The 10,936-nt window shown below is 40.6% G+C and overlaps 1 protein-coding gene across 2 annotated transcripts; it reads left to right on the forward strand.

Moving 5' to 3' along the window:
- The first annotated feature begins 3,204 nt into the window (after window positions 1-3,204).
- On the forward strand, window positions 3,205-10,485 carry MED7 (mediator complex subunit 7). Of its 2 annotated transcripts, none has more exons than XM_011219231.3 (2): window positions 3,205-3,285; window positions 9,175-10,485. In XM_011219231.3, the coding sequence occupies exon 2, from the start codon at window positions 9,192-9,194 to the stop codon at window positions 9,888-9,890; it is 699 nt and encodes a 232-aa protein (XP_011217533.1). In that variant the 5' UTR covers window positions 3,205-3,285; window positions 9,175-9,191; the 3' UTR covers window positions 9,891-10,485. The 2 variants fall into 2 exon arrangements, with proteins under 2 accessions (XP_011217533.1, XP_034512699.1); XM_034656808.1 differs by lacking the exon at window positions 3,205-3,285 and adding an exon at window positions 3,291-3,390.
- The last annotated feature ends 451 nt before the right edge of the window (window positions 10,486-10,936 follow it).

A 10,936-nucleotide genomic window follows, 5' to 3' on the forward strand; every position in this document is an offset into this window, starting at 1 on the left:
GATGTGTGACAGTGTTGGATAAGGGGTCTGAGGACAAAGGAGAGTGTGTTGCCAGGGTCTGGATATAACCTGGATTTTATTACTTGGATGAAATCCCATTAAGAAATGAGAACTGAGTCCTGGGGCAATTCAAAGGATCAAGTGTGTCAAATGTTGCTGAGTGTGGAGTAAAATGAGGACTAAGAATGACCATGGGAGGTCCTGGTGTAGGTCACATTGAATAAGGAAAGGGTTAAGGTCTAGGCAGGAGAGATAGGAGGCCCCTGACTCCCCTGACTAGGCTTATGCGGGGGGCTACGTGACCAGGCTCACAGAAATCCCAGATGTGGTGAAATGCTGAGGCATACAAAACCAGAGATAAAGGGAACAAACCAGACCGCTTGGCCCTGAATGTTAGGGAGTATTTTTTTTTTTTTCTGGCAGCTACATTGTAATCACAGAAACTGACCAGACCTCAAAGAAGTAAGCCATTAAGGATGTTATCAACAGTCCTTGCTCAAACCAAGAAAGCACAAGACTTTCAAGGCCACAAACTTCCTGGTCAGTTCTCAATAAAAGACTGCAAGTAAAAGCCCACAGTGGCAACCCCTCTCACTCTAGAGTGCTTTTTCTGTCCTTTCTGTTCTCTCCTTCACTTAAGAAACTTTCACTTCACTTCACCTTTTTGTGTGCGTGAGATTCATTCTTTGACTGTGAGACAAGAATGCTGCAACCCTGTAACAACATTGTTCTTAGTTGGGGAGAAAGTCTGATTGGAGTATGCTCACAAGTGAATGGATTTCTTCAACAAATACATTGATATGGGGGGAAAATTGAGATGGAGAAGGCTATTAAAAAGAAAACCATAAAGGGGTGCCTGTGATCGGTTGGTTAAGAATCTGAGTCTTGGTTTTGGCTCAGGTCATGATCTCAGGGTTGTAGGATAGAGCTCAGTGGGCTCCATGCTCTGCAGGTAGGCTGCTTCTCTCCCTCCCCCTCTGCCCCTCTTTCCCTTCATGTGAACGCCATGTACTCTCTTTCTCTAAAATGAATAGATAAATCTTAAAAAAAGAAAGAAAGAAAGAAAGAGAGAGAGAGAAAGAAAGAAAGAAAGAAAAAAAGAGAAAAGGAAAAGAAAAGAAAAGAAAAGAAAAGAAAAGAAAAGAAAAGAAAAGAAAAGAAAAAAGAAAAGAAAAAAGAAAACCATCCAGGTCCAAGGTGGAGTCACTTGCCCCCAGGATAGCAAACTAAGACTTAACTGTAATTTCAAACTTCCCAGGAACAGAATTATGTTATTATTATTTTTTAAATTTTTATTGAAAGTTTTTTTTCTTTTTTGAGGTTGTGATCTGAATTTTTTAAAAAGATTTTTATTCATTTATTTGAAAGATAGCGAGAGAACACAAGTGGGGGGAGTGGCAGAGGGAGAGGGAGAGGCAGGCTCCCGGCTGAGAAGGGAGCCCAATGCGGGGCTCCATCCCAGGACCCTGAGATCATGACCTGAGCCAAAGGCAGACGCTTAACTGACTGAGCCACCCAGGGTCCCCAAGGAGTGGAGTTTTACTTGTTTGTTTATTTATTTATTTATTTTATTATGTTTGGTTAGCCAATATATATTACCTCATTAGTTTTTGATGTAGTGTTCAATGATTCATTAGTTGCATATAACACTCAGTGCTCATCACAACATGTGCCCTCCTTAATACCCATCACTCGGTTATCCCATTCCCCACCCCTGCTCCTCCCTTCTTTTACCCTCAGTTTGTTTGCCAGGGTCCAAGAGTCCCTCATAGTTTGTCAAGGAGTGGAATTTTAAACCAATCAATCTGGAATTTCCTGGTCAGCACCAAATGAGGTAATCTGTGGCATGGGCCACTGCCCCTCACTCCCAAAAGAAGATGAAGTAATCTTCACAATAAGGCCCCTGCTCTTCCCCTTAAGGAAGTTTTGTGAAACAAAACTTTCTTTTGTTAATAACTTCTTTGCTCCACCCTCCTTTCTATAAAACCTTCCATTTTGTACAAATCCTTAGAGTTCCCCTTTACTTACTAGATTGGATTCTGCCCAATTCATGAATAGATTAATAAAGCCAATTAGATCTTTCAAATTTACTGGGTTAAATTTTTATTACTTAAAGGAACCTTTAGATTAAAAGGTAATTTAAAGACACATCAGCCAGTCACAAAGGTTTATTGGATCCTGAAACAACTGGTATACTGACTTGATTTTGATTATCTTTTTTTCCCCTAGGGATAGAGAGGTGGGGGAGGGGCAGAGGGAGAGAGACAATCTCACGCTAAACACAGAATCTGACTTGGGGCTTGATCTCATGATCCTGAGATCATGACCTGAACCAAAATCAAGAGCCAGACTCTTAACCAACTGAGCCACCCAGGCGCCCCTGATTTTCATGATTTTAAATAATTGCAAATTTATTTCTAAGGGAAATAATGGTTCTGTGGTTATGGGGAAAATAAGAGTCCTATTTTAGAGATGCAGATTGAAATAATGTCTAGTTCTAATGGGTAGATACTCATTGAAGGTGGATGAGTACATTTCTTTCTATTTTTTTATATACTTGGAACCCCATAATTTTGTAAACAATGAAATTCAAATAACCTTGTTTTAGAGAGGTACAATTGAAAACTTCTATTAGAATAGCAACCTTATTTTTTATGTCCAATATGCTCTTGTAAGAGTCCCACGAATTTATAAGTTTGTGACTTATGAAAATTACCTCCGAAAGAAATCCTTGACTGACATTTTTTAATTTGTTAATCTGTTAACTGGAAAGTATAATTAGACATGTTTCAATTTCTAAATGAAAATAAATATGAATGTATAGTTAAGAAATGGAAATTGATTCCCAATCATGTTCACAAATATTTCCAGTTTAAAAAGAAATTTAATGTTATTTTTGACAGTGGGATTAGAGTAGATGTAATTTAAAAACTCTGCTTATCTGTATTTTCTAACTTTCATGTAAAGCATATGGATGCCTTGTTTAACTTCAGGCGTTAAAAAAGAAGAAAAAAAAGGAGCGAAGCTATCAGGCGCTGCTTTTACAGATGGAAATACTAATACACGCCCCCACTTCCAATCCCGCAAACAACTGCCTAAGGAAGGAGATATGCGCAGGCGCAATAGCGAGCTATTGGTTGGAGGCGGGACTAGAGCCTCGGCTAAAAGACAGCTCTTTCAGCCAATCAAAGGACAGCCTCAGGGGCTTCTTCCTGGAGGAGGCGGCCGGAAGTCGGATTTCGGTTGCGGAGGCGAAGGCGGCTCCAGTATAAACCCTGAGCTGAGGTGAGTGGGCGGCGACGGCTTGGGGCTTCGTTTCGCGTGCATTTCTCCTTCCGGACCCCGCGGCTTCCTCAGGGCGGGCTAGGAATGGGGGAGCCCTGTAGCGGGGTATGCTCTCTCACCTTCCTGTCGCGCAACCCTTGGAGGTTGCGGCCTCGCTACTGCTCGTGGGGCGCCGGGTGGAAGGTGCTCTCGGCGCGGCGGGCTCGGGGCTTCCTCCGTCTGGGGGGGGAGGGGGCGAGTCGATCGCAGGTTGGGAGACCTGAGTTCTAGTCCCGCGCCGCTGGTTTGCTAAGCTGTGTGGTCTTGGCGAGTCCTTTAGCCTCCGGCCTTCGTCAACTGAGAATGACCATCCCTGCCCTCCCTCCCCGGGGAGCGATCCTGAAATCGGCTGAGTTAGTGGGGGGTGCAGGAAGCCGGCTGATCCCAAGCCTAATGGTCACACTCATCTGTAAAGTTATAAGCTGCTTTCTACCGGCCCCATTCACCGTAGACGAAACGAATCAGGTGTCTGGGGGCGGGACCCTGGAATACCTTCTTTTTTGGTTAAGTCCCTAGCTTGGAACAAACAGTATAGAAGGTGGATCTTGACTCAGATAACCGGTTGTAGCGCGTGGCTCTGGTACTAAAGACTTAAGGTTTTGGAAAATTAAACAACTTCTGTAATATGACAAGTTCCTTTTGTACAGTTAAGATTCATAGATTACTGATACAAGAGAGCTTGTACTGTGCAACGAAAAGGACCCAGGATAAAAATTCTTGCTGTGCTTTTTACTAGCCATTTGATCGGGTGCAAAACGCTTCACCTTTTTGAGACTCAGGAGCTTCCTCTCTAAAATGAAATTGACAGTAGTACTTAACTCATAGAATTTATAGGAAGACAGGATTTAAAACGTACCTGTCACGGAGTTGGCCTTTGGAAAAGGACAGCTTGAATAGAGGAATGCCCATAAGTGTTGGGAAGCCCAAAACAGGACGCCCAACTAAAAATGGTTGAGTGAGTTGAAACTTGGGGTGTCTAAAATTGCTTTTGAAGTACCAGATCAGTGCTAATTCTCGGATTTTGGTAGTAATGAGGTTATAAGGGAACATTCTTATTTGGGGGGAGACCAATAAAACACGTGAGTGAAAACGTTAACGTGGAGAATCTGGGTGAAGAATATGGAATGTTCTTTGTACTTTTCATTCAGCTTTCTATAAATCTGAATTTATGTTAAAAAGTTATCACTATTTGCAGCTATCCTGTGTTATAAATTAGTGAAACAGGACACGGTGTTTATAACCCTGGCCCCATGAAGTTTTACCCCTTTTTCCTTAAGGGTTGCATTATATTATATATAAATATTTTATCCACTCATTCTGATGTCATGGATTATTTCCGACTTTTCCTATTCTTTTCAAACATTGCTGCATTAAACACCCTTAATACAGATTTTTATGTACATACAGATTTTTATGTACTTGTGATGTAGGAAAGATGTTACAATTTGAAGCTGTGGCTGCTGCTGCCTGCAGCCCCTGGATCATGTGGAGCAAGTGATTTTCTACCTTGGGGTTGGGAGAAGTAAAGATAAGGGGAGTTGCAAAAGGACTTTCATATGTTAAAGACTAACTGGATCCTGGAGGAATGTTAAAATCTGCCTATCTCAAGTATTTGCGAATGGGCTGCAGGTTGTAAGGAGACTTAAATTATCTACATTCCTTCTGCCTTTGTTTCCCACATCACTTTCTTTCATTTTCTTCGTTCAGAATGCCATCCCAGTTTTAGAATCAGGCTTTTAGCTATTCTGGTCCTGTAGGGAAACTGGTTGGGGTGGAAAGGACCCACTTACCTCAGTGCTCACAGAAGCCATCATCACAACCACCCCTACAACACTCTTGGGTGGTGGGCCAGTACCACCCAAGAGAATATGGGAGAATTCTCACACACAGCTGACAGGAAAGGAAACAAATATATATTTGGAGTTTAATTTGCAGTATCAAAATTCTAAATGCTGATATTCTTTGAACCAACAATTCTACTTCTAGAAATTTATCCTGTAAAAATATTGGTACAAGCGATGTGGGAAACAAAGGCAGAAGAAAAATTATTAAATTTCCTTACTACCTACAGCCCGTTAAAAAGTCCTTGAAACAGGCAGAGTGACATTCCTCTAGGACCTCAGTGGCCTTAATGTTAGTACTTCGCTAAGGGCAACAAGTAATCTTAGCTCAACCCTCAGGATCCTGTGAGTCTACTTTAACATAAAAATTCTGTTGGAAACTTCCTTTGTCTCTATGCCCCAGATACATGTTAGCAATCATCCCCCAAGTATATGACCCACTTATATACATCTGAAGGGCCTCATGACTGAGTTTTTACTAACCAGTAATAAATGACCTTTCCTAACAATAGCTACACCTCTCAGTATCTTGGAAACCTTGTTTCCTGGGAGGCTTAGACTGTCCCTAACTCCCTCTCAACTTGAAAGTATTTAATGGGTCACTCCTCAGGACCCGTCAGCAAGAACATTCCAAAAGAACTACGTCAAAAGGATAGTGTGACCTCTGCTGGAATTCAGTGCCTGTCACACAGAAGGTGTTTTAATATTTGTTGAATAATGGAATGTTTGAAATCTTGATAGTCTGTTAGATGAAAAGCATCCTTTTTAGAAATTTGCATTTATAAATGTATCAATCTGAATATTTTCCTGCCTTTATTCAGCATATGCATTTTCCTTGTTCTCTTTTTTTTGGACAGGTTTTAAAAAATAGAGGTTAAAAAAAAAAACCCTTATCCAGGGGGCCTTTATTGAGGATCTTCTAGGGGTTGAGATGCTGGAGGTGGAGTTGTGTACAAGACAGGCAGTTCCTGAAGTCCTAGTGCTTTCCTTCTGGTGGGGGTGGAGTCAGAAAATGTTTTTTAAAAGTCAAAGTAGAATTTCTAGTATTTGCTCTTGGTTAGCTTGCAAGCATTTTCTCCCAGAAGAATGGGACTTTTAATTTTGCTTATGATACATTTTCCTACTGGAATTTTTAGATTTATTTTTGGTAGTTAGATCTGTTGGTCTTTTGTAGTAGCCTTAAAACTTGGTAGTTAGTTATTTTTTGGCTGTTTTCCTTGATAGGTTGTAAGTAACACTAGGATGGAGGGGGTGTTTTTTGTTTATCCTTGAAAGATAGTATAGTGTAGTGTTTGAGATCTTTAGGCTCTGGATCCTTTACTACTTAATCTGTGACTTTATGCAAGTGGTTCAGCCTTTCTGAGCCACAGTTGTTCATCTCCAAAATGGAAAGAGCAGATTTTCTCACAGCCCTGAGAAGAGTAAAATGTCTAGCACATAGTATGTACTCAGATATTATCTGTTGTCAAAATCATCATCCCTGGATACTCATTGTCCTATATTAAACAATAAACAATCAGAAGAGTGAATACACATGAAGGATGTTTGTACCTATTTCCAAATTCCATTGATTTCCAAATTCCCTCTTGAAATGGATGAAGCTGCTCAAATATGAAGCCTCCGTGTGCAAGGTTGTAGACCTAGAACTATGATACAGAGTTCTTCCCCTCATGGAGCTTATGATCTGGTCAGGAAGAGAAATCAAATACTGGTTCAGAGAATAAAAGAAGGAAGGTAGGATCTGTTTTTGATGCCTAATCAACTAAGTTACTTCTTTAGAGGTGACATTTTAAGCTACTGCCTGAGCAGGAAAAAAAACATGGAAAGACCCAAAGGCAGAAGAAGTGGGTATAGTTAATAGTGTAGAGATACTAGATTAAAGACAGTTTTGCTAGGATATAATGAAACAGAAGGAATGTGGGATGAAAATAATTATGCTGGCTATTATTTGGAATAACTGTAGTGAAAGCAAAAAGCAAAATGGTTTCCTGGGGAAACCATTATATTCTGGGCAAGAAGAAATGGTGGCTTGGTCAGAATTGATGAACTTGAGATAGTGAAGGTGTGGAGTCAACAGGACTTGATAAATTTGTGATGATAGGAGAGGAGGTAGTTCTTTGGGGGGGGGGAGGGGAGGGTGTCTGAATGCTGTATGAGCTATCCAGAAGGAGTTCAGACAGTCTGGATTGGAGGTAGAAAGTACAGAGTCATAAACATAGAACAGTGTTTCTCCACTTTGGCACATTTTGTTGACACTTGGGGCTGAATAATTCTTTTCTGGGGACTGTCACATGCATTGTGTTTAGCAGCATCCCTAGCCTCTACCCATCAAATGCCAGTAGCACCCCATCCCCCAGTTGTGACAAGTAAAAATATCTCCGGACCTTGCCATATGTCTCCTAGTGGACAAAATTGCCCTTGATTGAGAACACTGGTAGAAATGGTGTTTTATAAAAGCCATGGAATTGACTGATACCACCCAAGGGAAAATAAAAAGCAGAGGTCTAAAACTATTGGCCCATAGACCACAGAGATTGTTGTAGATAAGGTCTTCTTGACCCCACAGAACTTGACGATTTCTGGAATTAATTACCTGTATTTAAAAGTTGAGAGATTCTGCATAAAATCTGGATTTTTGCCCTCTTTTAAGAAATCAGGAAACTGAGGAATAATGAGTCTTCTTTCCCACATGAATGCTAATGGCTGGAGGCTTTGAGTCGTAATTCATATGAATCCCTGCCCCAGAGTACTTACCCGTTTATGTTGCCTGCCTCTCCCCTTTGGCACTTGGGTTTGTGATTCCCAATTTAGAGTGAGAAGAGGGCCCCAGAGCAACCCTCTGAGACAGGTCAGTATTAAAATTTGGGTAGAAGAGTGGCAGTGGAGGATATGGAGAGGGAGTGGCCAGTGAGATAGGAGGAAAACCTAAATGGAGGCTCACAGAAGCTGAGGGAGAAGGGACGTGTGTTGAAAAAGAAGAAAATACTGCTAAAAGATTGAGTAAAATCACCTTCGAAAAATATCCATTGGATTTGCTGGTGCGGTGATTGTTGATGACCTTGGTGAGCAGTTCTGTGGAGTTAAGTGGTTAAGGCCAATTGGATAATGACAAAAATGAATATACAGAAGCAGTGACTTACGAGTTGGTAAAGTTACAGTAGATCCTGATGCCTTTTGACACTGCCTCATGGCTTCTCAGCAGCGTCCTGTTCACCGTCGTGGCTTGGTAGAACCTCAGGGCTGCGCTTGTTCCCCTTAGTACCTCACAAATTCCAAGTGTAAAACTGCCTCCAGTGTACTATTTGTCGTCTTTGGTGTTGAATGATGGTGTTATAGCTTGAAAATCTGGTAAGAGCAGTTTAAATGAGCACTCAGGATCTTCTCATTTTATCATATACCTAAGCTTAAAATGGAACCTCTATTTAGAGCTTATGTGGCCATAGGGATACATTTGGGTTTGAAATTCTGCAGTCGATACAAAAAAGTTAACTTGTCCATAAAATGTAGTGTACATTGCAAGGAAAAAGGTATGGAATTAGGTCATCATTTCATCAAAGTAGTTCAGGCGATACCAGCTATCTGAAATACAGCAGTGTTAATGTTATAAGTAAGTGTTTGCTTTTGGAAATCAACCTATGATATAAAACAAAAGTGATTGTGATATGAGATGGTGAGATAGCATGTGTGATGCTATAGAGAGGGGTAGAGAAATGACGTAACTGGTGAGGGGTGTGGGATCCAGATTTTATTTATAGATGGAAGTATACGACATACATATTTTTTGTGTGTGCCAATGAAAGTCTTAAGCAGAGAAGGAGAAATAGTTGGATGATTGAAGTTATGCTAATTAGAAAAAGATGGCTGCCTTTCCATGTTATTTTAGAAACTGAGGAGATCATTTTGTCCTGGGCCCCAAACTGCCGAGGAAAAAAGGAAAATACTGTCTATAGTACCCAGTGTGGCAGGTTTGTTTTGTAGCTCTACTGTAAACCTTATTTTATTTCCATAGGTTCTTGATCTTCCGCTATGGGTGAGCCACAGCAAGTGAGTGCTCTTCCACCACCTCCGATGCAGTACATCAAGGAATATACAGACGAAAATATTCAGGAAGGCCTAGCTCCCAAGCCTCCACCTCCAATAAAAGACAGTTACATGATGTTTGGCAATCAGTTCCAATGTGATGATCTTATCATCCGCCCTTTAGAAAGTCAGGGCATCGAACGGCTTCATCCTATGCAGTTTGATCACAAGAAGGAACTGAGAAAACTCAATATGTCTATCCTTATTAATTTCTTAGACCTCTTAGATATCTTGATAAGGAGCCCTGGGAGTATAAAACGAGAAGAGAAACTAGAAGATCTTAAACTGCTTTTTGTACATGTGCATCATCTCATAAATGAATACCGACCCCACCAAGCAAGAGAGACGTTGAGAGTCATGATGGAGGTGCAGAAACGTCAACGCCTTGAAACAGCTGAGCGGTTTCAGAAGCATCTGGAACGAGTCATTGAGATGATTCAGAATTGCTTGGCTTCTTTGCCTGATGATTTGCCCCATTCAGAGGCAGGGATGAGAGTAAAAACTGAACCAATGGATGCTGATAGCAACAATTGTACTGGACAGAATGAACAGCAAAGAGAAAATTCAGGGCATAGGAGAGACCAGATTATAGAGAAAGATGCTGCCTTGTGTGTCCTAATTGATGAAATGAATGAAAGACCATGAAGGAAGTCCTTTTTCTTTTTGCTTTTCTCTTTTCCTTTCCAGTAAATGGCATATATTCGTTAATTTGCTCTTGGAAAGTTGAGAGAAAACTAGAAGTCATGTGAATGGCTTGACTTCAATTACGAAATGTCACAGGCTGTAATTGCACTGTATGGCAAGCAGAGGCAAATGAGTATATGTGTATACACATTAAGAGTAATCACCTTAAAAAGGAAAATGCTGCAGTGTGAAACATTCTTGGATTTGGAGTAGCAGAAAACGTTGAAGATATCCTCAGTAATAGCCAGCTTTCATCTTTGAAAAGTAGATTTGTCATTTGCTTTAAGAATGATAGATAAATAAAGGATATCAAGCTGTATAAATGTAAAATTATAAAATCTTTAGATTTATTTTACTTAAAAATTTACTTGATCTCTAAAAATGTAGTATAATGTGTTAAAAGAGAGCAACCCCATAGAGTTATAAAACAGCAGTTTTGTTTCCTCTTCACTGCTTCTGTAAACACTGTTTCAGCTTCTTGTTCCTACCCTGGATAGGTCTATTAACTTTTTTCCAGTCTCTCAGATAATAAATCCTTTGATCACTTTTTGTTACATTCGTTTTAGTAAAATGTGTATGTAATTAGCTATACATTTCCTTTAATGCTATACTCAGATTTGCTAAGGCTGAAGTGTGCAATGGGGTGTAGTGGATTGGCAACAGAGACTGTTGGTTTGTGTACTGGGGATGCTTGTTCCCCTGAGAGATCGCTGCCATGCCAGGGTCTACATTTTTTCACTCTTCTTGGGTCTACATTCAGCCATGGAACTGAGTTATTAGCAGTGGAATATGGGTGCAAAAATTCAGGCCTCTTCCGTAACAATTTCTTGACGTTTTCCTCCATTTTCTTCTCAGCTGCTGTTTGGGTGGCCACACCTGGGATAACTTTGGAAGCCACTTGAAGATGATAAAGGATTAGTCAGTGGGGTCTTTGAATGACTGAGGACTAGGCCCTCCATTTATTAACCACCCATCCACCCTTGCTGATTTGACTATGTGGGCAAGAA

Source organism: Ailuropoda melanoleuca, chromosome 3 (assembly GCF_002007445.2).
Source record: "Ailuropoda melanoleuca isolate Jingjing chromosome 3, ASM200744v2, whole genome shotgun sequence".
Taxonomy (NCBI): Eukaryota; Metazoa; Chordata; class Mammalia; order Carnivora; family Ursidae; genus Ailuropoda; species Ailuropoda melanoleuca.

Coding starts and splice junctions, on each gene's coding strand:
- MED7 (XM_011219231.3), top strand. CDS start 9,192: ATGGGTGAGCCACAGCAAGTGAGTGCTCTTCCACCACCTCCGATGCAG.